This window comes from Cervus elaphus, chromosome 3 (assembly GCF_910594005.1).
Source record: "Cervus elaphus chromosome 3, mCerEla1.1, whole genome shotgun sequence".
NCBI lineage: Eukaryota > Metazoa > Chordata > Mammalia > Artiodactyla > Cervidae > Cervus > Cervus elaphus.
Window position 1 is genome coordinate 48,905,423 of NC_057817.1, and position 27,334 is coordinate 48,932,756.

The window sequence follows — 27,334 nt, forward strand, 5'->3', positions numbered from 1 at the left end:
CTTCTTTTGCAGAATCATTTCCTCTGCATTTTCAGATGTCTTGTGACCTACGCTTTTGGTGTGGTACCAGTCAGAACAAAACAGTTATTTATAGGAAGGTGGCCCTACTCTACAGATGGCTGTGGGCTCCGTGAGTGTGAAAACCATGCCCTCGTCTTCTCGCTTTATCTCTCTTGGTGTCACAACGTTTTAAAGTAATTAGTTCAGTCTACATGTACTACATATCTAATAATTTTCTTAGTTTGCTCATGAAGCCACGCAGATCTGGTTGCAGGGTTGCAGACGCAAATGCCTCCGGGGTCAGGCAGGTGACCGTGGCAGAAGCAGACAGTGAGGTCTGGGGTGAGCTAGCACAGGTGTCGTTGTTGATTGTTCTCTTTATTGTTGTCACCCAGGAGCGCGATAGGTGTAGCCTGGTGTATTATCTTTCAAGAAAAATGGGAAAATTAAGATTTTTAATATAAATATCCCCATTTTAAAATATGGCAACTACAAATTCACCTTAAAAAGAAACTTGTGGACAAAAATTACCAACCTGTGGGCTGAATGTGGCCCTTGAGACCCCAATTAGCATCCCCTAATTGGTCACATCGCTTTATTAGCTGCCAACAGAACCTGGGAACCAGGAGGTGTAAGATGTGTGATGGGAGAACGTGCATGTGCTCTTTTCTCACCTGGGTTCATCCTGCCTTCTTGCCACTCTGCTTCCCCCACCTGTTGGTACTTCCGAACTTCACCTTCCGAAACTTGAAAGCCAAACACCACAGAGAATTCCATTTCCTTCCATCCTTTCTCCTCACTGGTAACACGCTGGCTGTTAACTGCATGGGCTGGTGTGACCTCCTGTTGTCCCTCCTCCCAGGACGTGACCGAAACCATCTGGGAGAAGCTATTATTCTTGATAGATGTTCTGGCTGTTTTTGCTGATGACTATTATCAAAGGCTTAAATTCCTACTCAGGGCCATGATTTTCTAGTAAACCAAGAATGAGAGGTTATTAACGCCCTTGGAGCTAGGAATTAAGTTGTCCTTATGTTCCAGCCAATCTGGGTGGTCAGTAACCATTTCAGACAATCATAGGCAATGGAACATTGCCTATGAGGTTACCTCGAAAAGAGAATTTTAATAATTGATTGCTGTATTTTGTCTCCCATCAATGATTGATTTCCCACCCCTCCCCCTACAGCCTTTTGCTGTCTGCATCTCAGTTGCATGTGAATCAGCAATAGCTCAATTCACCTGATGGCCTTTTAAAAAACACTTGTCCCTTCTTAACCAGTGTGATTACTGCATGTTAGCCATATTAACACTTTATGTAAACTTTTTAGCTTAAACGGTTCAGGCTTTTATTTCCTTTAAAAACAAAGCAAGAGAATAATACCAAACAAAAAAAAAAGAGATCAAACCCAACCAAATTCTCGATTCAGTGGGTCTTGGGACCTGACTGTCTCAGTCCAGGAGCTTGGAGAGAAATGGTGTCCATGGGCAGATGTGGGTGGGAATTTAGAATCATCACACTGCTAACTGCATGGGTCCTTTCCTGTGTTCAGAGCATTGCATGGATTGAATATTACAAGAACTTTAAGAAAAGAGCCCAGAGGAGCAGGTAGCCTTGCTCAAGAAAGGTCCATGTTCTAGGAAGTGTCATGCAGTGCCACATGTAGTTACTGATGCCTGGAGGTGATTCTGTGCCCTTGAGGCCATCAGAGGGACACTGACAGAAAGAGGGAAGAAGAGGTTCCCCTCAAACTCACACGACTGCATAAAGTCCTCTGGGCCCAACACAAGGAGCACTTAGCTTGTGTTGGATATGTTATTATTAAATAGTAATATTGAGTACTCATTGTGCGCCAGGCACTGTTAAATACTTTTCATGCTAGGGCATTTTGTTCTAATGTCGCTTCTATAATTGGAGGTAAGTGTTATTATCCCCATTTTAGAGACAGAAGGTAAGCTTACTGTGTCCCAAAGCACACAGCAAGTTTGAACTTGGCCTTTCTGACCGTTGTCTCTGTTGATGCCTCTGCTGAATACCTCATGGTCCCAAGGGGAACAGGTTGGTAATGAATGAGTTGACACCCATGATGCATAGGAATCCTCTCAAAACATACGGACGGTGGTTTTGTGGTTTGATTATCCTTGTAAATCCTGTTGAAAATGGTTCCATTGTGACTTCTGTGGACCAGTGGCTTCTGTGACAGGGGCTCACTTCTTGAGAAGAGTTGAGAATATTTACTCATCTGAATTTAGTGACAGGAACCTATTCTGTGTGTTATATTATCAAGTGAATGTCCTTAAGGTCAAGGTTTTGAGCAGATGAGAAGGCAGATAACTTGATCATTTAATGCTTGCCATTAAAACCAGGACTTGCCTGCTGAAATTAGGTGGAATTGATTTTTTTTTTTAAACTTGTGACTAGAATATTTCACAGAAAGAAGGAAAACAGGTTTCCCAAGTGTGTGATAGCAGCACAGCGTGAATCACTTGTTCCTTTTACATAGTTTTCTACTGCTACAATCTCATAGTCACATCTACGCCTGGTGTTCAGGTCATAGCTTCAAACTGTGTCTGATACACACAGAGGATTTTGGACTTCCAGTCCTTAAAATTCCATATGTACCTGTTTTTACAAGGGGAAAAAAAGTCTAGGTGTTTTGGTCCCATTGAAGGTTGACTGATAGGTTACTGCAATCCATAAATGAATTTAACTTTGTCATGTGTCTCCCAGGGCACACATATCCTGATCTTCTAAGGGAAGGATGAACTGAGTGTAAACTTTCCACATTGAAGACATAGCAGCTAACCTTCCCTTTCATCCACTCACAGTTCTCCCACGTGAATTTTAATCCTAACTTCAGAATTTCCCAGTTCTTCAATTAAGGTGACTAATAGCTCCTCTCCCCAACGTATATATTTTAGCAGCTCCCAGAATTTAATCCAAGAAGTACTACTAAGAAGCTGAGGTTTGCAGAAGTTAAGCAACTTGACCGAACACTCCACTGTCCAGTAGTTGGGACTTTAAAAGGGGAACAGTGGTGGCCAACTCATAGGGTCCACGAGAGGATTCCATGAGTTAGTCACTACATGTGTGAATAAAATGCCAACAGCAGTCGTTGGCACATAATTAGTTCTCAACAAATGTTAAGATACTATTATTGCTCCACATCTAGGGAGCAGGCAGAGTTGAGTTCTGTCTGCATTCATTCTTTCAGCTGATGTTTGTTGAGCACCTGCTGTGTGCTGTGTTCTGGGGAGATAGCCCATGGTCTTAACCATTGTGCTTTATTACCTCTGGTTTAATTTCGGGGAAGATATTTTCCCCCTTTGTAGGCAATTGGAAAACCATGACACCAAAGAGATGATGATTCATGGTCCACTAACTTTTTGTTTTGAGGTCCTCAAAATAAGTATCATGGGTGGATATTGCTTAGATAAAGAAAGCACATCTCAACGTCATTCTGAGTGATCTCAAGATAGTACTGACTTTTTCCTGGAGCCTAGGACAAGAAGAGAATGTAGCTACTAATATAGCTGCTCACATAGAAAAATTATTGAATCTATTGACAGCATAATACTTCTCAACTCAGGAAAGTTTTTCTCAGTTTACTTTTAGAGGAATTGGAGGTTTTATTTAAATTTAGTAAACAAAGCATTGGCCTGTGAAGAGCAAAATGAAATATTTAAATTGATAGAAAGTGAAGTCGCTCAGTCGTGTCCAACTCTTTGCGACCCCATGGACTGTAGCCTACCACGATCCTCTGTCCAGGGGATTTTCCAGGCAAGAGTACTGGAGTGGTTTGCCATTTCCTTCTCCAGAGGATCTTCCCAACCCAGGGATCGAACATGGGTCTCCCGCGTTGTAGGCAGACGCTTTACCATCTGAGCCACCAGGGAAGTCATAGAGATAAGTTGATAGAGATCAAGCTTTTTAAAGCCAAAGTTAATTGATAAGAATCAGGTCTTTCTACTAAAGCTGTAGAGAGTCAAAAATTTTAAATAATATGAAATATGAGATAACAGTTGTATGTGTGTGTGTGTTTTAGTTTTATTTCTTTTGACTGCTCTGGGTCTTCGTTGCAGAGCACAGGCTCTAGGCAAACAGGCTTCAGTAATTACAGCCCGTGGGCTCAGTAGTTGTGGCTCCCAAGTTCTAAAACACAGGCCCAATAGTTGTGCATGGGCTTCGTTGCCCTGCAGTTTGTAAAATCTTCATGGATCAGGGATCGCACCCATGTCCCCTGCATGGGCAGGCAGATTCTTAACCACTGGACCACCAGGGAAGTCCAGTTGTATGCTTTAAAAAGGCAGCGGCTTTAAATTAACATGACTTCCTCACCTGGGTAATAATCAGATATCTGACCGAACAGGCTTCCAGGGTTGGGGCTGCTGTCTTCTCTCCAGGTTGACCTTTCTGATAGTTCCTCAGGGTCATTCACAAGCTGTGCTCACGTGAAATGGCAGAGGAAGCCCACCCTCGATGGTTCTTCACGGTTCCCTGGCTGTGATGAGTCATTGCAGGACAGCCCTGGCAACCACGTGCTGGTACGAATAGGCACACAATAGGAAAATAAAACAACGGAGAGCTGAAGGAGAAAGAGCTGGAACTCAGAAGTGTGTCCACAGCTCTGCTGTATTTAGATCTGTGACCTTGTATAAGTCGAAGTTTTCCCAGTCCCTGGGTTTCTCATGCATAAAGTTTCTAGAGTCTCTTGATGAGTTAGGTCAACTTTGGAGTTTAATACTCACTAAGAAAGATGGGAGACACTGCCCCTCCAGGGGACAGTGATTCGTGATTTGTATAATTATAGTCGCTTTGTTGATTGTTGGAAAAGAACAGTGGCAGATGAGTCAGCCTGGCATGAGCTATTGGAGATCAGCGATGCTTCTTTTGTTGGGAAAAAAAAACCTGACTAAAGCATAAGTTTAGGTGCCAATGGTCAGGGTGATACCAAGCTCCAGAAATAGAAGCTCGGATCTTGGTCAGAGGACAGTATGGAGGGGACGGTGGTCATGGACTTGTTTTCCCAAACCTCCACCTTCAGCTTTCCCTGGGAAGGATGCTTGTGGGTGACCATGGGGGTGTAATATCACATCCAGCAAACCATCCACGCCACACATGTCGCTTGGGAGTCACTATCGCTGACTGAGAGGAGGCAGGTGGTATTTTGAATGTCCTTCCTCTGCCGGGTTCGTTTCTCCAAAACTGCGAAAGGAAAACTCCAGTTAAATGCATGTATTAGGAGCTCCAGTGGCAAACCTCTGGACGAAACACGGGCAGCTCTAGCAACAAACAGATCGGAACCATCCATCCTTTATCCTTTCTCTGGGCGCTTTCTCCAGTAGCCTTAGAAGCAGGAAGAGAATCCCCTTTCTCTCAAGCCTGGACCCAAGCTCACCTGATCTGCTTGTTCTCTGCTTCCCCACACAGTCCAGCAGGGCCTGCCACCAACTGACGCGAAGCTCTGCCTATTGGGTTGGCCAAAAAATTCGTTCGGGTTTCCATCAGAAATTGGACTATGAGTGCCTAAGCCCACACAGACAAGTTGGAGTGGGGGTCAAGGGAGGCCTGACCGAATTCCAGCTGCCCTACTTCCCGGCTGTGGCACCTGGAGTAACTTACTTAGCTTGGGCAGTAAGCATAGTAGCACTCATGGTCTTATGCAGGTAGCCTGTCTTTAAGAATTGCATTGTATTCTGAAACCATATGAAAACTCCCCCTGGTCACAGGAGAGAGAGTGAAGTTTTGGGACCAAAAACTAGACCTTGAACTCTTCCTCCCTTCCTCCCTGAGAGGGTGTGATAAACATCGGAGGCAAATTTGACCTCATAGAGATCAGCAGGGATCCCACCTCCTTCCACTGGACTGTTCCCAGCCCAGTAAGGACAAGGCTTTTCAAACTCTATAAGCAACAATCTACTTTAAAAAACAAATCTTACACCAAACGGTCATGTGTAAAATGAGTATAAAAGGCTTTTGTTTATAAAAATATACTTCAGTTGAAATTTATAATAAACTCAGTAAGAACGATGAAGCAGTTTCAATGAACAGAAATTTGAAATAGAGATGATAGATGACTTTTATGATCATTTCCCTTTAACATATAGATAAGTAATTGCAAATGGTCTTCTTTAAAAAAACAGATCTCCTTCCAATCTAGTGGTATCGATCAGTTTGAAGAGAAAAGATAGAAGGCTTATTATGCCAAAGCTGCCCAAAATATGTAGACTAGCATATATTTGTTTACATGTAAGAGATGGGAATGAACTTTTAAATTATTGGCATTTTTTCCCCCAAATGCTTATGCCTTTAAAAAATTAAAGTAAATGTGAAAACACCTGAAACACCTCCATAGAATGCCAGGGTTTGGTAGAAAACTGCCCAAAACACACTCGGTGAGGTCGTCGAGTTCTCACATCTCAAGTAGGTCTCTGTTTCCTGTTTGACTGTAGCATGTATGTGTTGGCTTACAGTTGTCAATACTGAAAGCCAGACGGTGACATTTGAACAAGCTCTGCGGTCTGGCTGACAGTGCTGGATCTCAATTGCTCGATTTGATGTTGTTCTTGAGTGATAGAAGATGTTGCTTTGGGGTAAGTTGGGTGAAGAGTGCTTTAGACTGGATACCATTTTTGCACTTTACTCTGAGTTTATGATTCTTTTGGAATGTAAAACTGTTCAATAAAAGGCATTTGAAAACAACCATCCTCTAATTAATTGTTAGGAGGGAGCACAAGACTAACAGAGTGATGTATACACCACATGTTAGAGTGGATTTCCATCTATAGTACTTTATTGAAACAAAAGCATCTTTCTTTCTTTGCCACTGAGTCTATGTCCTCCACCCTCACACTGTCACCTACTGTGACACTGTTGAAGTTTTGGAAAGAAAACACAGCAACGGCAAATCAAGGAGATCTCTCTTTCGGGAAAACTATTTTAGCTGCTGCTTAATTACTTAATAAGAAAATGGTGCTGAAACCCAAGAGTTCAGTCTGCAGGCACCTGATACACAAAAAAGCTTTATAAATGATGTAGCATGTTTTTCTGAAGCATTCCTATGCTCAAAACATTACTAGTTAGGCCAAAGTAGTATCAACATGCCGTGAGATCATAAGGCCACATGTACAAATCAGCGTGCCCTGTAGTCCTTTGTGATGATGCAGCGTAAGGAGTGTTTCTACTGGAGAAAAGATAAAGGAGAGAAGATAATTTTAAAAGAATAAACCTTTGATCCATTTACTTCTCTGTGCGTAAAGTGAAAGTGGTCATGGTGGTCATGAAACATGCTGCTTTGTTCCCTGGGATTTTACAGCGCGCTGTAAATTACTGCTTTGTTCTTTGATAAGATTGATGGTGGTTTTGCTCTTTATCACTTGGAAAAATGCAAGGGAATTCCCTGAGCCAGCCATCTGTCTTCCGTGTAATTGGCAAAAGACTGATTATCTCGTGTGTTTTGACTAGAAATGGATTAGTGGGGTTGATCACAGCTATCAGACACCTGCAAAGGTGAACGGAGCTCTGAACAATGCTTCAGCAAATGTTTTAACATGTGCTTGTAGAAGTCCACTAAAAAACCTGTTCAGTCCACCAAGCTATGACATAGGGCATTCGTCTGATCGGCTTTTCTGGCTTCTCCTCCAGGGTCATCAATGCCGGGAAGAGCACACATAACGAAGACCAAGCCAGCTGTGAGGTGCTCACTGTGAAGAAGAAAGCAGGGGCCATTACCTCCACCCCAAACAGGAACTCGGCGAAGAGGCGGTCCTCGCTTCCCAACGGGGAGGGCCTGCAGCTGAAGGAGAACTCGGTAAGCCCCTCATCCACCCCCGCTCTCGGGTGAGAAGGAGCCTCACGCTCTGGCCCCGCTGTGGAATGTTCAGAGTGGAAGAGAGAAAAGCCACGGCCCTAGTGTTCCCGGGGTGCTGGGTCTGGGCTCAGGGCATCACACTCACAGCGAAGGTGTGATCCATGGAGTTAGGAAAAGCCGGTGTTTAAGTTCTCAGCACTCAGAGAAAATGCCCACATCATATGAGTTTTGTTGCAAGAATAGTATGTGTCGCGGTAGGTGGTTTTAAAGAAGCACTTCAAGGTTTTTGTGAAGGAGCTTGTCCTCAGCAGCCTCCCAGGAAGAGTGGAGTAACTCTAGCCGTCAGCTTGCAGCCCAGCCACCACTCTGCCCCTGTCCTCTCCTCGCGTGTCCCTTAGAGATGCACGGTTGGAGCCTGTGCTTGATGCTCTTCCAAATTAATGTTTGTTTCAGTTGGCCCAAAGCCCTTGCATCCTATGGGGTGCCCCTCCGGACTGAATGCCCTGCTGACAAACCACAAAGCATTTCTCCTCCCTCCAGCTTCCGGAGAACAAAGCAGACATCCTTGGAAAGTTCTGAAGAAGCTCTTAGCAGAGTAGAGGGAACAGTCAGCACTGTGTCCATCATCAGATTCTTTAGTCCTACAGAAAATAGACATGAAATGGGATGACCCAGGTGGGACTATTTGTTCTAATGATCTTGAGGATATTTTTGTTTGTAAATTTTTATAGGATTGTAAAGGATCTAGGAACCTGTCCCTTAGTTGAAGTGATAGTATCTTGTTGCATTTATGCTTAGTGACTAAGAAGAATACTCATTTCTTTTTATTTTGTTAGCGTTAGTTCAGCTTAGGGTTAAAAAACACAGTGACCTATGGAGACTCATCAGTTGTACTTGTTTTCAAGGCAGAAGGAAGCATTGATTAGGCCTGTCCCAAAAAAGGAAGAGTCAGGGACCCAGATGAGCAGGACAGAATAATAGTGGTTAAGTGCATGCGCTCTAGAGTAAGACAGTTCAGAGCAGTCTGTTGCTTAAAGCTATTCAGTTTAACAATGTGTGCGTGCTCAGTCCTGTCCGACTCTTTCTGACCCCATGGACCATAGCCACCAGGCTCCTCTGTCCATGGGCTTATCCCAGCAAGAATACTGGAGTGGGTTGCCGTTTCCTTCTCTAGTAGATCTTCCCGACCCAAGGCTTGAACCCAAGTTTCATGGTCTCCTGCATTGGCAGGAGGACTCTTTACCGCTGCACTGCCTGGGAAGCCCGTTCAATTTGGGGTAGTTATTTATTCTTTGAGCCTCAATTTTCCCTGGTCTAAAAAGGAATGATAATAATAGTAATTACCAAATATGGTGGGAGAGGCTAGTTGGAAGTATGAAATCCAATAGTCCGTGCAAAGTCCTGAGCTGGTGTCATCATTAATAAATCCTTGATTGATGTTAGTGATTATTATCCTAACGTCAGTTCCATTTCTGTAATCCTCTATGAATAATGCCCACTGAATTTTCATTCATTTGTAAATTGGAAATCACACAATTTTTTCCATACCTTCTTGATGGAATTATTTTTGAGGATTGAATTATTATGGAAAAGGGCTCAGAAAATATGAGACATTCATGATAATTGGATATGGGTGCCAGTGACTTAATGTTGCTCTCTCCCCTGGCAGTTCCTCTCTGCCACTGGACTATAAAGTGATTTCTGTAAAAATAAGACAGTGTTGACATTTGGCTGCAAGCCAGTTGGTGATGGCATATTTCCTTGTTGCTAAGTTCCTCCTAGAAGTGGAGCCAGGATTAACTACTTAACTTCCTTTCCTTAAGAACAGTGAAACCAGCACATACGCACTTTAGAATGGAGCCAGGACACTCCTTCGTGATGGTTCATGTGGGGTCCATGCTCCTCTGGGAGGCAGCAAGGATGTGCAGTGAAAAGCAGGCACATCTCAGCCTGTATTCCTGCCTTAGCCACAGCGGCTTCACATCTATCTGCGTTATATATTGGGCTTCTTATTAGAGTTTAAGGCAAGAGCTGTGTTGCCTTTTTTTTAATTGTGGAAAAATACACAGAAAGCTTACCATTTTAACCGCTTTTAAGTGTACAGTTCAGTGGCATCAAATGCGTTCATATTGCTGTACCACCATTGGTATCATCCATCTCCTAAACCTTTCCATCATCCCAGACTGAAACTCTGTCCCCATTAAATACTAACTCCCCATTCCGTCCTCCCTTCCCCCTCCACCCCCTCCAGTCCCTGGCAACTACCATGCTATTTCCTGTCCCTGTGAATTTGACTACTCCAAATACCTCCTATAAATGGAGTCATACAATTTTTGTCTTTTTGCAGTTGGCACATTCACTGATCATAATGTCTTCAAAGATTGTCCGTGTTGTAGAATGTGTCATAACCTTATTCCTTTTTGAGGCTGAATAGTATTCTCTCATATGTATATATGCCATTTTGTTTATGCCTTCGTCATCGATGGACCGTTGCAGTCATCTTTGGTCTATTATGAATGTTCCTGCTGTGAACGTGGGTGTCTCGTACCTGTTTGAGTCCCTGCTTTTGGTTCTCCTGGATGTATACCCAGAGTGGAACTGCTGAGTGATGCGGTGGTTCTCTTCAATATTTTCAGGAGCCGCCATACTGTCGGCCACAGCAGCTACACCGTTTGACATTCCCCCCAGCAGTGCACAAGGGTTCCAATTTCTCTGCATTTTTGCCAACACTTGTTAAATTCTGTTTTTCTAAAATAACAGCTACCCTAATGGATGCACAGTGGTATCTCATTTGTGTATATTTCCCATGGCTAGTGATAGTGAGCAGCTTTTCATGTACTTCTCATTGGCCACGTATATCTTCTCTAAGGAAACGTCTGTTCAGGTCCCTTGCCCATGTTAGGATTCGGTTGTGGTTGTCTGTTTCCGTTGTTGATGTGTGTGCTCTTTCTAAAACCTTGAAGAGCGTAGTTGCATGGGCCAGATGACTCGTGAGCGTGAGCTGTGTTCTAGGAACTGGATGCTGAGGATTCAGCAGGAAATAAAACAGAGGACAGTCCTTCCCTTTAGGGAGCTTGTGTTCTTTAAGGGAGACAAACAAAATGCATAGCACGGGCAGATAAACACTCTGGAGAAAGCCAAGTAGGGAAGCAGGAATAACAGGGAGTGTGAGGTGCAGGGGTGGTTAAAGGAGGTGTCGGGGGTGACACTGGGGCAAAGACCTGAAAGCACGGCTATTGGGAGGAAGAGCATCCTGCTATCCCTAGGCAGCTGCAAGGCTCTGAGGCAGGACCAGGCCCACCATTCTCAGGGATCGGCCAGGAGGCCCACGCAGCTGGGACAGACATAGTGGAGCCTGGGTTACAGGCAATGGACTTCCCTGGCAACCCAGGGGTTCAGACTGTGCGCTTCCACTGCAGGGGGCTCGGGTTCAGTCCTTGGCCAGGGAAGATGCCACACCGCATGACCAAAAAAAGAAAAACTGGATTGTAGGTAACGCTGTCAGAAAGGTAACAGGGGAGAGAGGCAGTCTGGTAGGACCTCAGGCTGTTACCAGGACTTGGGCTGCTATGCAGAATGAACAGTTTGCTAGCAGAGGTCACTAAATATACTGCTTAAAAGAGGCTAGTGGTTTTTTCTGTCTGAAGACATCTCTTGACTCATATGGTGGCACCAAGGGAAGGGCAGTGACAGTATAGGGCCCCGTGCGAGGGAGCATCTGCAGGACACAAGAGAGGAGGTCTCCGCCTCCCCCGGGATCCTCGTCCTTCACTCAGTAAATGTGTGCTGAGCTCCGAGTCCACACACCGGGACCTGGGGCCTGCGGACATGGATTCAGGACAGTCCCTGCCCTCCTTGAGTAGAGCTGGGGAGACAGGAAAGGAAGGCTTCCTGAAGAAGTGACATTTGCGCTGTTGTGCTGAAAATTGAATAGGAATTAACCAAGCCCGCAAGAGAAAGGGGAGCTCCTGCTGGACGGAATGTGCATGTGCAGAGCTAGGCTGGCGTGGGAGCAATGGGGCATGGCTTCCTGTGTTGGGGGCATGTGTAGTTGCTTGGAGGGGTATAAGACCAGAGCAGTGAGCAGGGTTCACAGGTGAGAGTCACTCAGTGCCCTGAAAAGCTGGACTTTTAAACAGCGACTTTAGACCAGGGTGTAACAGACTCACGACGGTGGGGAGGCTGACTTGAGAGGACTAGGGGAGCATGCCTGGAAGCTGGGACACTTAGGAGTCTGGCTCATGCGGAAATCTGAGTGAGAAATGATGACGCTCCAGATAAAGCGGTGGTAAGAGCAAAGGCATCAAGAAGCAACAGGTAGAACCCGACATGGACAATGGACGTGAAACATCCCATGCGACCCCATGAACCGCAGCACGCCAGGCCTCCCTGTCCATCACCAACTCCCGGAGTCCACCCAAACCCATGTCCATTGAGTTGGTGGTGCCATCCAGCCATCTCATCCTCTGTCATCCCCTTCTCCTCCTGCCCTCAATCTTTCCCAGCATCAGGGTCTTTTCAGATGAGTCAGCTCTTCACATCAGGTGGTCACAGTATTGGAGTTTCAGCTTCAACATCAGTCCTACCAATGAACACCCAGGACTGATCTCCTTTTGGATGACTGGTTGGATCTCTTTGCAGTCCAGGGAACTCTCAAGAGTCTTCTCCAACACCACAGTTCAAAAGCATCAATTCTTCACTGCTCAGCTTTCTTCACAGTCCAACTCTCACATCCATACATGACCACTGGAAAAACCATAGCCTTGACTAGACAGACCTTTGTTGGCAAAGTAATGTCTCTGCTTTTTAATATGCTGTCTAGATTGGTCATAACTTTCGTTCCAAGGAGTAAGCGTCTTTTAATTTCATGGCTGCAGTCACCATCTGCAGTGATTTTGGAGCCCAGAAAAATAAAGTCAGCCACTGTTTCCACTGTTTCCCCATCTATTTGCCATGAAGTGATGGGACTGGATGCCATAATCTTGGTTTTCTGAATGTTAAGCTTTAAGCCAACTTTTTCACTCTCCTCTTTCACTTTCATGAAGAGGCTCTTTAGTTCTTCTTCACTTTCTGCCATAAGGGTGGTGTCATCTGCATATCTGAGGTTATTGATATTTCTCCAGGCAATCTTGATTCCAGCTTGTGCTTCCTCCAGCCCAGCATTTCTCATGATGTACTCTGCATATGTTAAATAAGCAGGGTGACAATATACAGCCTTGACGTACTCCTTTCCTGATTTGGAACCAGTCTGTTGTTCCATGTCCAGTTCTAACTGTTGCTTCCTGACTTGCATACAGGTTTCTCAAGAGGCAGGTCAGGTGGTCTGGTATTCCCATCTCTTTCAGAATTTTCCACAGTTTATTGTGATCCACACAGTCAAAGGCTTTGGCATAGTCAATAAAGCAGAAATAGATGTTTTTCTGGAACTCTCTTGCTTTTTCAATGATCCAGAGAATGTTGGCAATTTGATCTCTGGTTCCTCTGCCTTTTCTAAAACCAGCTTGAACATCTGGAAGTTCACGGTTCACGTATTGCTGAAGCCTGGCTTGGAGAATTTTAAGCATTACTTTACTAGTGTGTGAGATGAGTGCAATTGTGCGGTAGTTTGACAAACTCAGTGGATTTAATTTGAGCAAACTCCAGGGAGGAAGTTAGTGAAGGACAGGGAAGCCTGGTGTGCTGCAGTCCATGGGGTTGCAGAGTCAGACCTGACTTAGTGGTTGAACACGTGAGAGCAAAGGACAGGCTCAGAAGAGGTGATCTGAGAGGTACTGCCATGGTGACAGGGTGACCAGCTGCGTGGGACAGGGAGGGTGGGAGACCCCAGGTCTCAGCCACTGGGTGCTGGTCCCTGAAAGTGGACCCCTGGAGCAGGAACGCGTTCAGGTGAAGGGACGGGCATAAATGGCAACTTGACTTTTGAGAATGCTAACTTTGCAGTGGGGAATGTTTTGTAGGAAGAGAGAAGGAATTAAGAGTTTGGGAGCAAGTCTTGGAAGGCTTAGAATTCAGGAGCTGCAAGCCCAAAGAAATTCCAAGAAGAGAGTGGAGTTATCAGGAGCAGAAGGACCACAGAGAGGTCAAGAAAGATAAGGATGAAGAAAGGGGCAAATATTATTGTAAGCTAGAAGTGGGGCAACAGGATCACATGGCATCATTATTTCATTTGCAGACAGTTGACAGAAGTGAGGATGGTGAGAGGAAGATGCTGGGCTCTCTCCAGAATACATGTGATGAAGTTCTCCCTCCTTTCCTGACCTCTTCATTTCCAGTAAACTTATGAAATCAGAATCAGTCAAAATAAATATTTCTACAAGACTTCATGTGTAACATCACCCTCATCTTACTTGGAGATTGAAGAAAGCCTAAAATTTTCTGTAAAATCACATTAGTGTCCCTGTGAAAAGAGAAATTATCGCAGGAATTTTTTATGTTAGAAACATCAAAAAAGTGGGGGAAGGGGAGGACTTCCCTGGCGGTCCAACAGTTAGGACTCTACCCTTCCAGCGTCTCTCATGCCCTGCAGGGCAACAAGAAAATGTGGGGGACGGGAGGGGACGGGATACGTCAGTGGTGTGCAGAGGAATTCAGCAGAAGCATAACTTTATATTTGATGACATGGGTAGCAGTGAGATGGTTAATTCTCACTACAGATAATTATTGATTGATATAAAGATTTTAAGACTTTAAATTTTTTAAAAACTTTTTATTTTATGTTGGAGTATAGGAGATTAGCAATATTGTGATAGTTTCAGTCTACAGCAAAGTGATTCAGTTATATATGTATATATACATATATCTCTTCTTTTTCAAATTCTTTTCCCATTTAGGTTGTTGCAGAATGTTAAGCAGAGTTCTCTGTGCTATACAGTAGGTTTTTGTTATCCATTTTGCATATTTAAATTTACATATTTAAACATATACCTTTACAGTATTTAATTTTACATATTTAAAGTGGAGAACCACCAAAAAGCTATTGTATACAGGGAACTCTGCTTAATACCTTGTAACAACCTAAATGCGAAAGGGATTTGAAAAAGAAGAGATACCTGTGTGTGTATAACTGAATCGCTTTGTGGTACACCTGAAACTAACATTGTTAATCCACTATACTCCAGTATAAAAGAAAAAGTTAAAAAACACTAAAATTGTCTGAAATATAGCAGTGTGTACATGGCTCAGTGGTAAAGAATCCCGCTGCCAACGCAAGAGATGCAGGAGACTCCAGTTTTCTTGCCTCGAGAATCCCAGGGACAGAGGAGCCTGGCGGGCTGCAGTCCGGGTGATTGCAGAGTCAGATACGACTGAGCAGCTGGGCACAGCATAAACATGTCCACTTAAGCCATCCTTCTTGCCAATTTGTAGAGAATTGTTTTATCCTATTAGTACAAGCAGTCTTTTATCTAAGGGAGTCAAATCAATTCTTCTGTTTTAAAACAAACTGTAAAAAAATATTTGGCAGATAGTTTCACTTCTCCTAACTTCCAAAAGATATTTGCTAAAGGAGCAAATATCTCCTGTGTTTGGCTGAGTTCTTAAGAGCAGCACCTTACTTACAAGACAGAAAATACAAATTAATTTCGGGTTCCATCTAAATATAAAGGAAAATGTCAAAGGCAGAAGAAGAAGCCTTGTTTGGAAAAAGTCATAAAATTTAGAAGGGATGAAGGAAAAGAGTTTCAGGGTGTTCTGTACTGTAGATTTGTAGCCTGAAGAAATGCAAGGGAATGTGGTGAATGGTTGATTGTATTCTTCCTTAAAAAATACTCAATAATGGATCCAGTTTTTTTTTTAATTTAGAGTTTAGTGATATAATTAGTGAAATAAATAAACATTTCTCTCTTGAGGAATAAAGAAGTTTTGAGATCTCAGGCTATGACGTGGGTGTGAAACAGAGAAGGATGTTTTCTGTGAAAAGTTAAGGATGGGCTTTACCTGTCCCTGCATCACAGGGGCCCTGGGTGTGTGAAGACGCTTTAGCACAGCGTCAGGCACGTAGGAGAGCGATCCTCTGTGGCGGCGTGCAGCCCCGTCAGCCCCGCTGTGCCTCTGACTGTTTGAGGACGTAGGGTGTGTGCTTCAGGAGGAAGAGAACCTTGAACGCCAGCATTTCTGACAGACGCGGTCATCCCTCAGAGAAGATGTTGTAAGCTCATTGAGGGTAACACCCTCTTCCCCAGTATCCTCCTGCCTGTTTCCCACCTTATTTGTTTAATTGAAGGATCATTGCTTTACAGAATTTTGTGGTTTTCTGCCATACATCAACAAGAATCAGATATAGGTACACCGAAGCCTTTTTAATTTACCTGATCATGATTTGTGGGATCTAAAATGAATCACCATTGCTAGGCGTCCTTTCCTTTGATTTGAAAGGTGTTACTGTTCATTTTTCAGTCGTGTCCGACTCTTTGGGACCCCATGGATTGCAGCACACCAGGCTTCCCTGTCCACCATCTCCCGGAGCTTGCTCAGACTCACGTCCACTGAGTCAGTGATGCCATCCAAACATCTTGTCCTCTGTCGTCTGCATATCTGAAGTTATTGATATGTCTCCCTGAATCTTGATTTCAGCTTGTGCTTCATCCAGCCCGACACTTCTCATGATGTACTCTGCATATAAGTTAAATAATGGTGACAGTATACAGCGTTGACGTAGTCCTTTCCCAATTTGGAACCAGTCCATTGTTCCATATCCAGTTCTAGCTGTTGTTTCTTGGCCTGCATACAAGCTTCTCAGGAGGCAGGTGAAATGGTCTGGTATTTCCATCTCTTTAAGAATTTTTTAGTTTATTGTGATCCACAGAATCAGAGGCTTTAGCATAGTCAAGCAGAAGTAGATGTTTTTCTGGAACTCTTGTTTTTTCCATGATCCAGCGGATGTTGGCAATTTGATGTCTGGTTCCTCTGCCTTTTCTAAATACAGCTTGAACATCTGGAAGTTCTCTATTCACATACTGTTGAAGCCTAGCTTGGATAATTTTGAGCATTACTTGGCTTGTGTGTGAGATGAATGCAATTGTGCAGTAGTTTGAACATTCTTTGGCATTGCCCTTCTTTGGGATTGGAATGAAAAACTGACCTTTTCTAGTCCTGTGGCCACTGCTGAGTTTTCCAAGTTTGCTGGCATAATTAAGTGCAGCACTTTAACAGCATCATGCCAGCTGATTCTAAATAGCTCAACTGGAATTCCATCACCTCCACTAGCTTTGTTTGTAGTGATGCTTCCTAAGGCCCACTTGACTTCACATTCCAGGATGTTTGGCTCTAGGTGAATGATCACACCATCATGGTTATCTGAGTCATTAAGATCTCTTTTGTATAGTTCTTCTGTGTATTGTTGCCACCTCTTCTTAACATCTTCTGCTTCTGTTAGGTCCATATTAGGTCCATGTTTCTGTCCTTTACTGTGCCCATCTTTGCACGAAGTGTTCCCTTGGTATCTCTAATTTTCTTGAAGAGATCTCTAGTCCTTCCCATTCTATTGTTTTCATCTATTTCTTTGCATTGATCACTGAGGAAGGCTTTCTTTCTTTTTTTTTTAAATTTATTTACTTGGAGGCTAATTACTTTACAGTATTGTAGTGGTTTTTGCCATACATTGACATGAATCAGCCATGGGTATATACGCGTCCCCCATCCTGAACCTCCCACCCACCTCCCACCCCATCCCATCCCTCAGGGTCGTCCCAGTGCATCAGCCTCAAGCTCCCTATCTCACGCATTGAATTTGAACTGGTGATCTGTTTCACATATGGTAATATACATGTTTCAATGCTGTTCTCTCAAATCATCCCACCCTCCCCTTCTCCCACAGAGTCCAAAAGTCTGTTCTTTATATCTGTGTCTCTTTTGCTGTCACGCATATAGGTTCATCGTTACCATTTTTCTAAATTCCATATATATGCATTAACATACTGTATTGGTGTTTTTCTTTCTGACTTAATTCACTCTGTATAATAGGCTCCAGTTTCATCCACCTCATTAGAACTGATTCAAATGTGTTCTTTTTAATAGCTGAGTAATATTCCATCATGTATATGTACCACAGTTTTCTTATCCATTCGTCTGCTGATGAACATTTAGGTTGATTCCATGTCCTCGCTATTATAAACAGTGCTGCAATGAACATTGGGGTGCATGTGTCTCTTTCAATTCTGGTTCACAGTGTGTATGCCCAGCAGTGGGATTGCTGGGTCATATGATAGTTCTATTTCCAGTTTTTTAAGGAATCTCCACACTGCTGTCCATAGTGGCTGCCCTAGTTTCCATTCCCACCAACAGCGTAAGAGGGTTCCCTTTTCTCTGCACCCTCTCCAGCATTTATTTTTTGTAGACTTTTTGATAGCAGCCATTCTGACCAGCGTGAGATGGTACCTCATTGTGGTTTTGATTTGCATTTCTCTGTTAATTAGTGATGTTGAACATCTTTTCATGTGTTTGTTACCCATCTGTATGTCTTCTTTGGAGAAATGTCTGTTCTCTGGTCAAAATGGATTAAAGATCTAAGTAAATGTAAGACGAGAAACTATAAAACTCCTAGAGGAAAACATAGGCAAAACACTCTCTGACATAAATCACACCAGGATCCTCTATGACCCACCTCCCAGAGTAATGGAAATAAAAATAGAAATAAGCAAATGGGACCTAATTAAACTTAAAAGCTTTTGCACAATGAAGGAAACTATAAGCAAGGTGAAAGGACAGTCTTTAGATTGGGATAAAATAATAGCAAATGAAGCAACTGACAAAGAATTAATCTCAAAAATATACAAGCAGCTCATGCAGCTCAATTCCAGAAAAATAAACAACCCAACCAAAAAATGAGGAAGGCTTTCTTATCTCTCCTTGCTATTCTTTGGAACTCTGCATTCAAATGTGTATATCTTTCCTTTTCTCCTTTGCTTTTAGCTTCTCTTCTTTTCTCAGCTATTTGTAAGCCCTCCTCAGACAACCATTTTGCCTTTTTGCATTTCTTTTTCTTGGGGACAGTTTTGATCACTGCTTCCTGTATAATGTTACAAACCTCCATCCATAGTTCTTCAGGCTATCAAATCTAATTCCTTGAATCTATTTGTCACTTCCACAGTGTAATCCTAAGGGATTTGATTTAGGTCATACCTGAATGGCCTAGTGGTTTTCCTTATTTTCTTCAATTTAAGTCTGAATTTTGCAATAAGGAGTTCATGATATGAGCCACAATCAGCTTCCAGTCTTGTTTTTGCTGACTATATAGAGCTTCTCCATCTTTGGCTGCAAAGAATATAATCAATCTGATTTCGGTATTGACCATCTGGTGATGTCCATGTGTAGTCTTCTCTTGTGTTGTTGGAAGAAGGTGTTTGCTATGACCAGTGCATTCTCTTGGGAAAACTTTGTTATCCTTTGCCCTCCTTCATTTTGTACTCCAAGGCCAAACTTGCCTGTTACTCCGAGTATCTCTTGGCTTCCTCCTTTTGCATTCCAGTCCCCTATGATGAAAAGGACATTTTTTTTTTTTTTTTTTTTTTTTTGGTGTTAGTTCTAGACAGTCTTGTAGGTCCTCATAGATCTGTTCAACTTCAGCTTCTTAAGCATTAGTGATTGGGGCATAGACTTGGATTACTGTGATACTGAATGGTTTGCCTTAGAAACAAGCAAAGATCATTCTGTCATTTTTGAGATTGCATCCAAGTACTCCATTTTGGACTCTTTTGTTGACTATGAGGGCTACTCCATTTCTTCTAATGGATTCTTTCTGACAGTAGTAGATATAATAGTCAACTGAATTAAATTTGCTCATTCAGGTCCATTTTAGTTCACTGATTCCTAAAATGTCTGTGCTCACTCTTGCCATCTCCCATTTGATTACTTTCAATTTACCTTGATTCATGGACCTAACATTCCAGGTTCCTATGCAATGTTGTTCTCTACAGCATCAGACTTTACTTTCATCACCAGTCACATCCACAACTGGGCATTTTTTCCACTTTGGCTCAACCTCTTCATTCCTTCTGGAGCTATTTCTCTGCTCTTGTCGAGTAGCATATTGGGCACCTACTGACCTGGGGAGTTCATCTTTCAGTGTCCTATCTTTTTGCCTTTTCATACTGTTCATGGAGTTCTCAAGGCAAGAATGCTGAAGTGGTTTGCCTTTCCTTTCTCTAGTGGACCATGTTTTTTCAGAACTCTCCACTGTAACTCATCTGTCTTGGGTGACCCCACAGGGCATGGCTCATAGTTTCATTGAGTTAGACAAGGCTGTGGTCCATGTGATCAGATTGGTTAGTTTTCTGTGACTGTAGTTTTCATTCTGTCTGCCCTCTGATGGAGAAGGGTAAGAAGCTTATGGAAGCTTCCTGATGGGAGAGACTGACTGTGGGGGAGACTGGGTCTTGTTCTGATGGGGGGTGGGGGGCATGCTCAGTAAATCTTTAATCAAGTTTTCTGCTGATGGGTGAGGCTCTGTTCCCTCTGTGTAGCTCACCTGAGGCCAAATTATGGTGGGGGTAACGGCGGTAATGGCCACCTCTTTCAAAATGACTTATGCCAGCATGCCGCGGCTGCCAGGACTGTTGTAGTCCGTGCCCCTGACTCTTGACCCACACCTCTGCCAGAGACTCCCAGATACTCACAGGCAAGTTTGTCAGTCTCCTGTGGGGCCACTGCTCCTTTCTCCTGGGTCCTGGTGTGCACAAGGCTTTGTTTGTGCCCTCCAAGAGTCTGTTCCCCCAGTCCTGTGGAATGTCTATAATCAAATCCCACTGGGCTTCAAAGTCAAATTCCCTGGGGATTCTCAGTCCCTTTGCTGGATCCCCAGGTTGGGGAATCTGTTGTGGGCCCTGGAAATTTTACAACAGTTGGGAGAACTTCTTTGGTATAATTGCTCTCCAGTTTGTGGGCTGTCTACTCAATGGCTCTATAGTGCACTAATGGCGACCTCCTCCAAGAGGTTATGCCACATGCTGTGCCTCCCAGGTCTGCTGAAGCCAGAGCCCCTGTCCCCGTGGCAGGCCACTGCTGACCCCTGCCTCCACAGGAGACACTCAAAGGCAAGTCTGGCTCAGTCTCTTCTGGGGGTCATTGCTCCTTTCCCTGGGTCCTGGTATGCACAAGCTTTTGTTTGTGCCTGTAAGCGTCTCTGATGGGTCTGAGGTTTGATTCTAAACATGATTTCGCCCCTCCTGCCATCTCGTTGGGGCTTCTCCTTTGCCCTTAGACGTGGGGTGTGTTTTTTTGGTGGGAGCCAACATTCTCCTGTTGATGGTTGTTCAGCAGCTAGTTGCAATTTTGATGTTCTTGTAGGAGAAGATGAGCGCACGTCCTTCTACTGTGCCATCTTGCCAATATTTTCTGAAAGGTGTTAAGAAGTCTTTATTTATTGTACTGATTGCCAGCTGCCAGTGAAGACAGCTTTTCCAAGAGCTTTCGTTTTTCAGCTCCTGCGTCATTCTAGGAATGAGATAAGGAGAGGAAGATAGCAGATAACTTCTCTGAGGAGGGAGGGAGAGTTCACTCTCGAGGGCATCATATAACCTTAGTGTTAAGGTAAGAAGCCCCTGCCCTTATGTAAGATGTGTGGGTGTGAGACAGTGCATGGTGGCTGTAACCAGGACAGTTCCCCTCACATCTGACTGCCTGTTTTGGAACCAATCTTTTGGGGCTTAAGACGAGACCTGTGGACACATGCGTTCTAAGTCTTATTTCCTTCAGAGCCTCCTTGTGTTGTTTAATTTAGTCAAAACACGTCAAAGTATGTGGCTTCAGTGTCTGTTAGTTCAGTGTCTAATTACAATAACAGGAGATGGCTATGTCCACATCATGGCCAAGTTCATCAGCAGGGGAGAGGAAAGCTGATTATCTTTCTCAGCAGAGGATGGGGCAGCACTGTGGGAATTCCAGGCAAATAGGATCAAACTGGCGATGGGGAGAGATAGAAAGGAAATGAGAAGGGCTATTTCAACTTTCTGGAGTGAAGATTTACTGTTCTTTTCATCTGTTTTCTGTGAGAAGCCCTCGGTCACCCCCCAAAGCATTAAGTGAAGGTTTCCCGTGGTTCCACAGAGGCAGCGTTTCTGGGGCATTCAGCCACATGTGGCAGTCTGCTTCCTGCAACACTGTCAGCTATAAAAAACAACAGGAGCAGCCTTTGATTTCTGTCGTTGGGTTTATTACTCTAAAATTTCCCTCTCAATTAAGGTCTTTGTTCTGAGCGTGTCAAGAAAAACATAACCTTTCCATTTATCTACTTAGATTTTTTTTTTTCCAAAGCAGGAGTGCCATGGTTTCTCTCAAAAGTCTTATCTCTTGGTTCCAGGGATTAGAATTCTTGCCCAGTGATTAAGAAGAATAACTTTCCAACCAGGATGTTCAGACCATGTCAGTTAGAATAACTTGACAGTTCCCTTCTCAGTGGGTGTGGGTTTACTCCGAAGATCAGGTTTGACCAAAATGTATGTAAGAGCCAAGAAGGCAACTCAAACTTGGTTCCACAATAGATTTTCCCACTGTGGTGAATCTTAAGGCTAACGAAAATAAATGGTGCTAAAATGGAAATTTCTCCTTGTTTCACTTGTAATCTGATTTCCCCAGAGCTTTAGATGGGAAGAACATTATTGACAAGAGCAGTGAGATTTTCTTTTCTTCTTCTTATTTTTTTTAAAGCCCAATATTCAGCATTCATATGCCAGACACAACACTGATCTTAGTGCTTTGCCAATTTTAATTTTTGCCTATTTTGGCTTTGCCAATATGAATTCCTTTAACCTCATGATACACACATAAGTCTGCAGTATTATTATCTTTACTTTACTGATGGGGAAACCGAGGCCACAGAGATAGAAAGTGTGGAGCTTGGATTCAGCCCAGGCAGTCTGGCTCCCAAGTCTGTACTCACTGGTCACATGATGCTTCTTCATCCGTTGTTGTTGCTTCATTGTGTCCGGCTCTTTGCGACCCTTTGGACTGTAGCCCACCAGGGTCCACAAGATTTCCCAGGTAAGAATACTGGAGTGGGTTGCCATTTCCTTCTCCAGGGGAACTTCCCATCCCAGGGATCAAACCTGTGTATCCTGCATTGTCAGGGGGATTCTTTTCCACTGAGTCACCAGGGAAGCCATGTATCCCTGAGCAGCTGGGAAATGTGGCAGGAAAGTCTTTCAGTCTTTGGAAAAGTCTGAAATGAAAGAAGAACAACTCCCACTGTTAATCTGTATAATTTCAATATAATTTGATGCTAAGCTTTTTCTCATTTCCATGTGATTTCTCTCTTGAATTAAGAGTTATTTAGCAGTCTCCCACATCAGCTCTGAAACTGGGTAACAGCTCTCACTGACTCAGGTGAAGAACAGAATGGAAATGAAATTGTTCATCATCTTTTTGTCCTTATAGTCCATTTTTTTCTTGCTAAATTATAGAAGACCATTATTTGATTGAAACCACAACAAATAGAAAAAGCCTCTGATTGCACGCTCATGAGTATCTGAGTTTGAATCCCAGCTCTACCACTCACTAGTTGTTATCTTGTGATGCCTCAGTTTCCTCATCTGCAAATTGGGGATGATAATTTCTACCTCATAAGGTTATTAGAATTAAATGAGTTAAAAATATGAAAAGTGCTTAGGATGGTGCCTGGTATGTAAAGCTCAATTAATATTATCTGTTGTTATTCTAACAGTGGAGTTTGCAGTCGCATTTCAATATTATTTCACATACTTATGTTCCTACTGTAGACTAATTTAAGGAGAAGTTTTTGATGTATGAAATAGTAGTTTGAGAACATTCTTGAGCTAATTTTTACATCTAGAATAAACCATAACATGACTTAGCCAAAGCTGTCATTAGCTGTCCACTTCTTCTGTCTCTCAGAAACTAATATGTATTTAATAGTGTTTTGACATGCTGTGTTAGTTGCCCAGTCATGTCTGAATCTTTGCGACCCCCTGGACTGTAGCCCACCAGGCTCCTCTGTCCATGGAATTCTCCAGGCAAGAATACTAGAGTGGGTTGCCATTCCCTTCTCCAGGAGATCTCCTGGACCAAGGGATTGAACCCGGGTCTCCTGCATTACAGGCAGATTCTTTACCCTCTGAGCCATTTGAGAACATCCCTGAGCTAATTTTTGAGTCTAGAATAAACCATAACACAACTTAGCCAAAGCTGTCACTTTCTACTTCTTGTCTCTACTCTTGTCTCAGAAATTAATATTTATTTAATAGCATTTTGACATACAGAACTAAATTGCCATTTAAAAACAAAAACCAGGAGAAGCGGCTGCAACGCCGAGCGGAGGAGGCAGGAACCCGAAGGCAAGCAGGAGCTGGGTGGGGACCATGGCCGGGATCACCACCATCGAGGCGGTGAAGCGCAAGATCCAGGTTCTGCAGCAGCAGGCCGATGATGCAGAGGAGAGGGCCGAGCGCCTCCAGCGGGAAGTGGAGGGGGAAAGGCGGGCCCGAGAACAGGCTGAGGCTGAGGTGGCCTCCTTGAACCGTAGGATCCAGCTGGTTGAAGAGGAGCTGGACCGAGCTCAAGAGCGCCTGGCCACTGCCCTGCAAAAGCTGGAGGAAGCTAAGAAAGCTGCTGATGAGAGCGAGAGAGGTATGAAGGTTATTGAAAACCGAGCCTTAAAAGATGAAGAAAAAATGGAACTCCAGGAAATCCAACTCAAAGAAGCTAAGCACATTGCAGAAGAGGCAGACAGGAAGTATGAAGAGGTGGCTCGTAAGTTGGTGATTATTGAGGGAGACTTGGAACGCACAGAGGAGCGGGCCGAGCTGGCAGAGTCCCGTTGCCGAGAGATGGATGAGCAAATCAGACTGATGGACCAGAACCTGAAGTGTCTGAGTGCTGCTGAAGAAAAGTAATCTCAAAAAGAAGACAAATATGAGGAAGAGATAAAGATTCTTACCGATAAACTCAAGGAGGCAGAGACACGTGCTGAGTTTGCTGAGAGATCGGTAGCCAAGCTGGAAAAGACAATTGATGATTTGGAAGATAAACTGAAATGCACCAAAGAGGATCACCTCTGTACACAAAGGATGCTGGACCAGACTCTGCTTGACCTGAATGAGATGTAGAACACCCCAGTCCCGCCCTGCCGCTGCTCCTCCTCTCACGCCGACTCCGCTGAGGCCAGCCTGCCCGAAGCTGACCTTTAAACTGAGGGCTGATCTTTCACTGGAAGGCTGCTTTCTCCTTTCGCTACCTCTCCCACCCCCTTACTCCTGTGTCCTTTTCACCAAACTGTCTCTGCCTCTCCCCAGAGATTCCAGTTGGGCTAGAGGCTGAGCACCTTTGGGAACAACGTTTAAGGGAATGTGAGCACAATGCAAAGTGTCTTTAAAAGCATGTTGTGATGTACACATTTTGTAATTACCTTTTTTGTTGTTGATGTAACAACCATTTGTAAAAAACATTCCAAATAATTCCATAGTTCTGAAGCAGCAGTCTAATCCCTTTCTCACTTTTGGAAGGTAACGTTTCAGCTTAATGCATATTGCCTTCTCCAGAGAGAAAGGGAAAAGGTTTGGGCCTGCCTTACTGAGAGCCTAGCAGCCCAGAGAAAGGCTCCATTTGGGGAAACCTCATTGCTCTGTAAAAAGTACCCGCCAAACCAGAAAGATGATTCCAGGAGGAGTTAGCCAAAAAAAAAAAAAAAAGTGCTGTTCAGGTTTTCAGCTTTACGGTATCTTTGGACAACTTTTTTTTTTCTTTTTTCATCAGAAGTGACCAAACAATTAAGATGGTGAAACCTCTGAGACCAAATCCTTGTCCCAGCTCTACCCTGTTCCCAACTGCTCACAGAATGGATCACGTGCCCTTTATGTTGAAGTGACCACTTAATTGCTCTCCTGCCTCCTTGAAAGGAAAGAAAATTATGTTTTGCCACTGATTTAGCCATATGAAATTCATCTCATCACCCTTTTCTGGGTCTGAAGCTGCTGTCTCCAAAAGTGCCATCTCATTGTGCTTTGTATCGGTTAGTGCTGGAGAAATCTTGAAAAGCTTATGTACAAAACTCTTTAAATTTTATATTATTTTGGAACTTTGCTTCTTTGGGGTTGAGGCACACTGGTCACCCCTCTGCCTGTGAGAGCTCTCTACAGTCTGTGGGCTAGCAGTGTGCTGATCTTTTGAAGTTTCTTTCCCTACCCAATCCCCCTTTTTTGATGAGGTTTCAGTGAGGTCTGTTAGGTGTGCATCCTGCAGCTTAATTGGCTTAAAATGTTCTCTCCTTTGGTGTGGTCTCTTTGCAGACCAACTGGGAGAAAAAAAAAACCAATAGTGTAACTGTTTTGATACTGAAAATTGATAAATGTCTTTTTGAAATAAAGAACCAGTCCCTCCAACCATCAAAAAAAAAAAAAAAAAAACCAAACATACTTAACTTATCCTACACTCACTCTTTCATAAAGTGGAACATTTGAACCAAAGAGAATCTTGTGTTTTGTATCGTCAGATCCCGAGAAGGAAGTCATGCTCTTTTACATATATGAGAATAAGGGATCTTTCCCAGTAGGGAACAAAATATCTGTGTAATTTAGTCAGAGAGCTAGGTTAAGAACAAACAGACTATGCTGTGTGGGCATGATTCCAAGTGGACAGCAGTAGAACGTGGGCCCTTGGAAGGACTTGTCACGAAGTTCTTCAAATTTTCCCACATCTCTGCTTCATCATCGGCTCATTTATTCTTCTTTCTCTTATTGCGTTGCTGTGCAATCAGATGAAGAACTGGTGGTTGAAAGCCCTGTGGATGAAATGCCTAAAACAGATACTCCAATTCTGCATCATCCTCCTCTAATTCTGCATTATCATCCTTGAAACCTGGCCAGAAACTTGGGTGGAAATCAAGCCATACAACAGTGGGGACCAGAAGAGTATGTCAGCTCTCTGTTTCCCCAGTGGAAAATAAGTAGTCCCTCTTCTTTGGCAAGAAAGGAGGGGGGCAAGTGCATCCCACACTCATACGGAGCCTTCTATTTTTTCTTTTTTAATTTTTTTTAATTTGTTTTTGCTTGTGCTTTGCACAGGTTTTCTCTTGTTGCCATGAGCAGGGGCTACTGTTGGTTTCCGTGCGCAGGCTTCTAATTGCAGTGGCTTCTCTCGTTGCGGAGCACAGGCTCTAGGTGCATGGGCTCAGTAGCTGTGGTGCTTGGGCTCAGTAGCTGTGGTACTTGTGCTCAGTCACTGTGGTGCTTGGGCTCAGTCACTGTGGTGCTTGGGCTTAGTTGCTCTGTGTCACGTGCGATCTTATGGGACCAGGGATGGAGCTGGCATCCCTTGCATTGCAAGGCAGATTCTTAACCACTGGACCGCCAGGGAAGCTCCATGGATACATTTCTGTTTGGAATAATCTTATGCATATTGAAAGGTCCAAGGGACCCTTCCCAGGTAAAACTTATTAAGTTCTGGCTTTACATGTGATCATGGAAAATAGGAAAAAGAAAATAAGCATTGTGATTAAAAAGCAGTTTCTAGAACTTTAGAGGAAGGAAGATGTCACATTGGGCCTACTTTAGTGAAATTCTAAAAGAGAAACAGTGAGCTTT

The 27,334-nt window shown here is 43.6% G+C and overlaps 1 protein-coding gene and 1 pseudogene across 2 annotated transcripts in view; both read left to right on the forward strand.

Annotated features, from left to right (window-relative positions):
• The window catches only part of PPM1H (protein phosphatase, Mg2+/Mn2+ dependent 1H), a 294,472-nt gene that overhangs the window by 96,178 nt on the left and 170,960 nt on the right, over positions 1–27,334 (forward strand). The window contains exon 2 of the mRNA XM_043888274.1: positions 7,643–7,808. Coding sequence (XP_043744209.1) covers positions 7,643–7,808 — 166 coding nt within the window. The remainder of the gene's footprint in view (positions 1–7,642; positions 7,809–27,334) is intronic.
• On the forward strand, positions 24,052–24,896 carry LOC122684284 (annotated as a pseudogene). The gene has a single exon (XR_006337963.1). The product of XR_006337963.1 is annotated as a tropomyosin alpha-3 chain-like (transcript).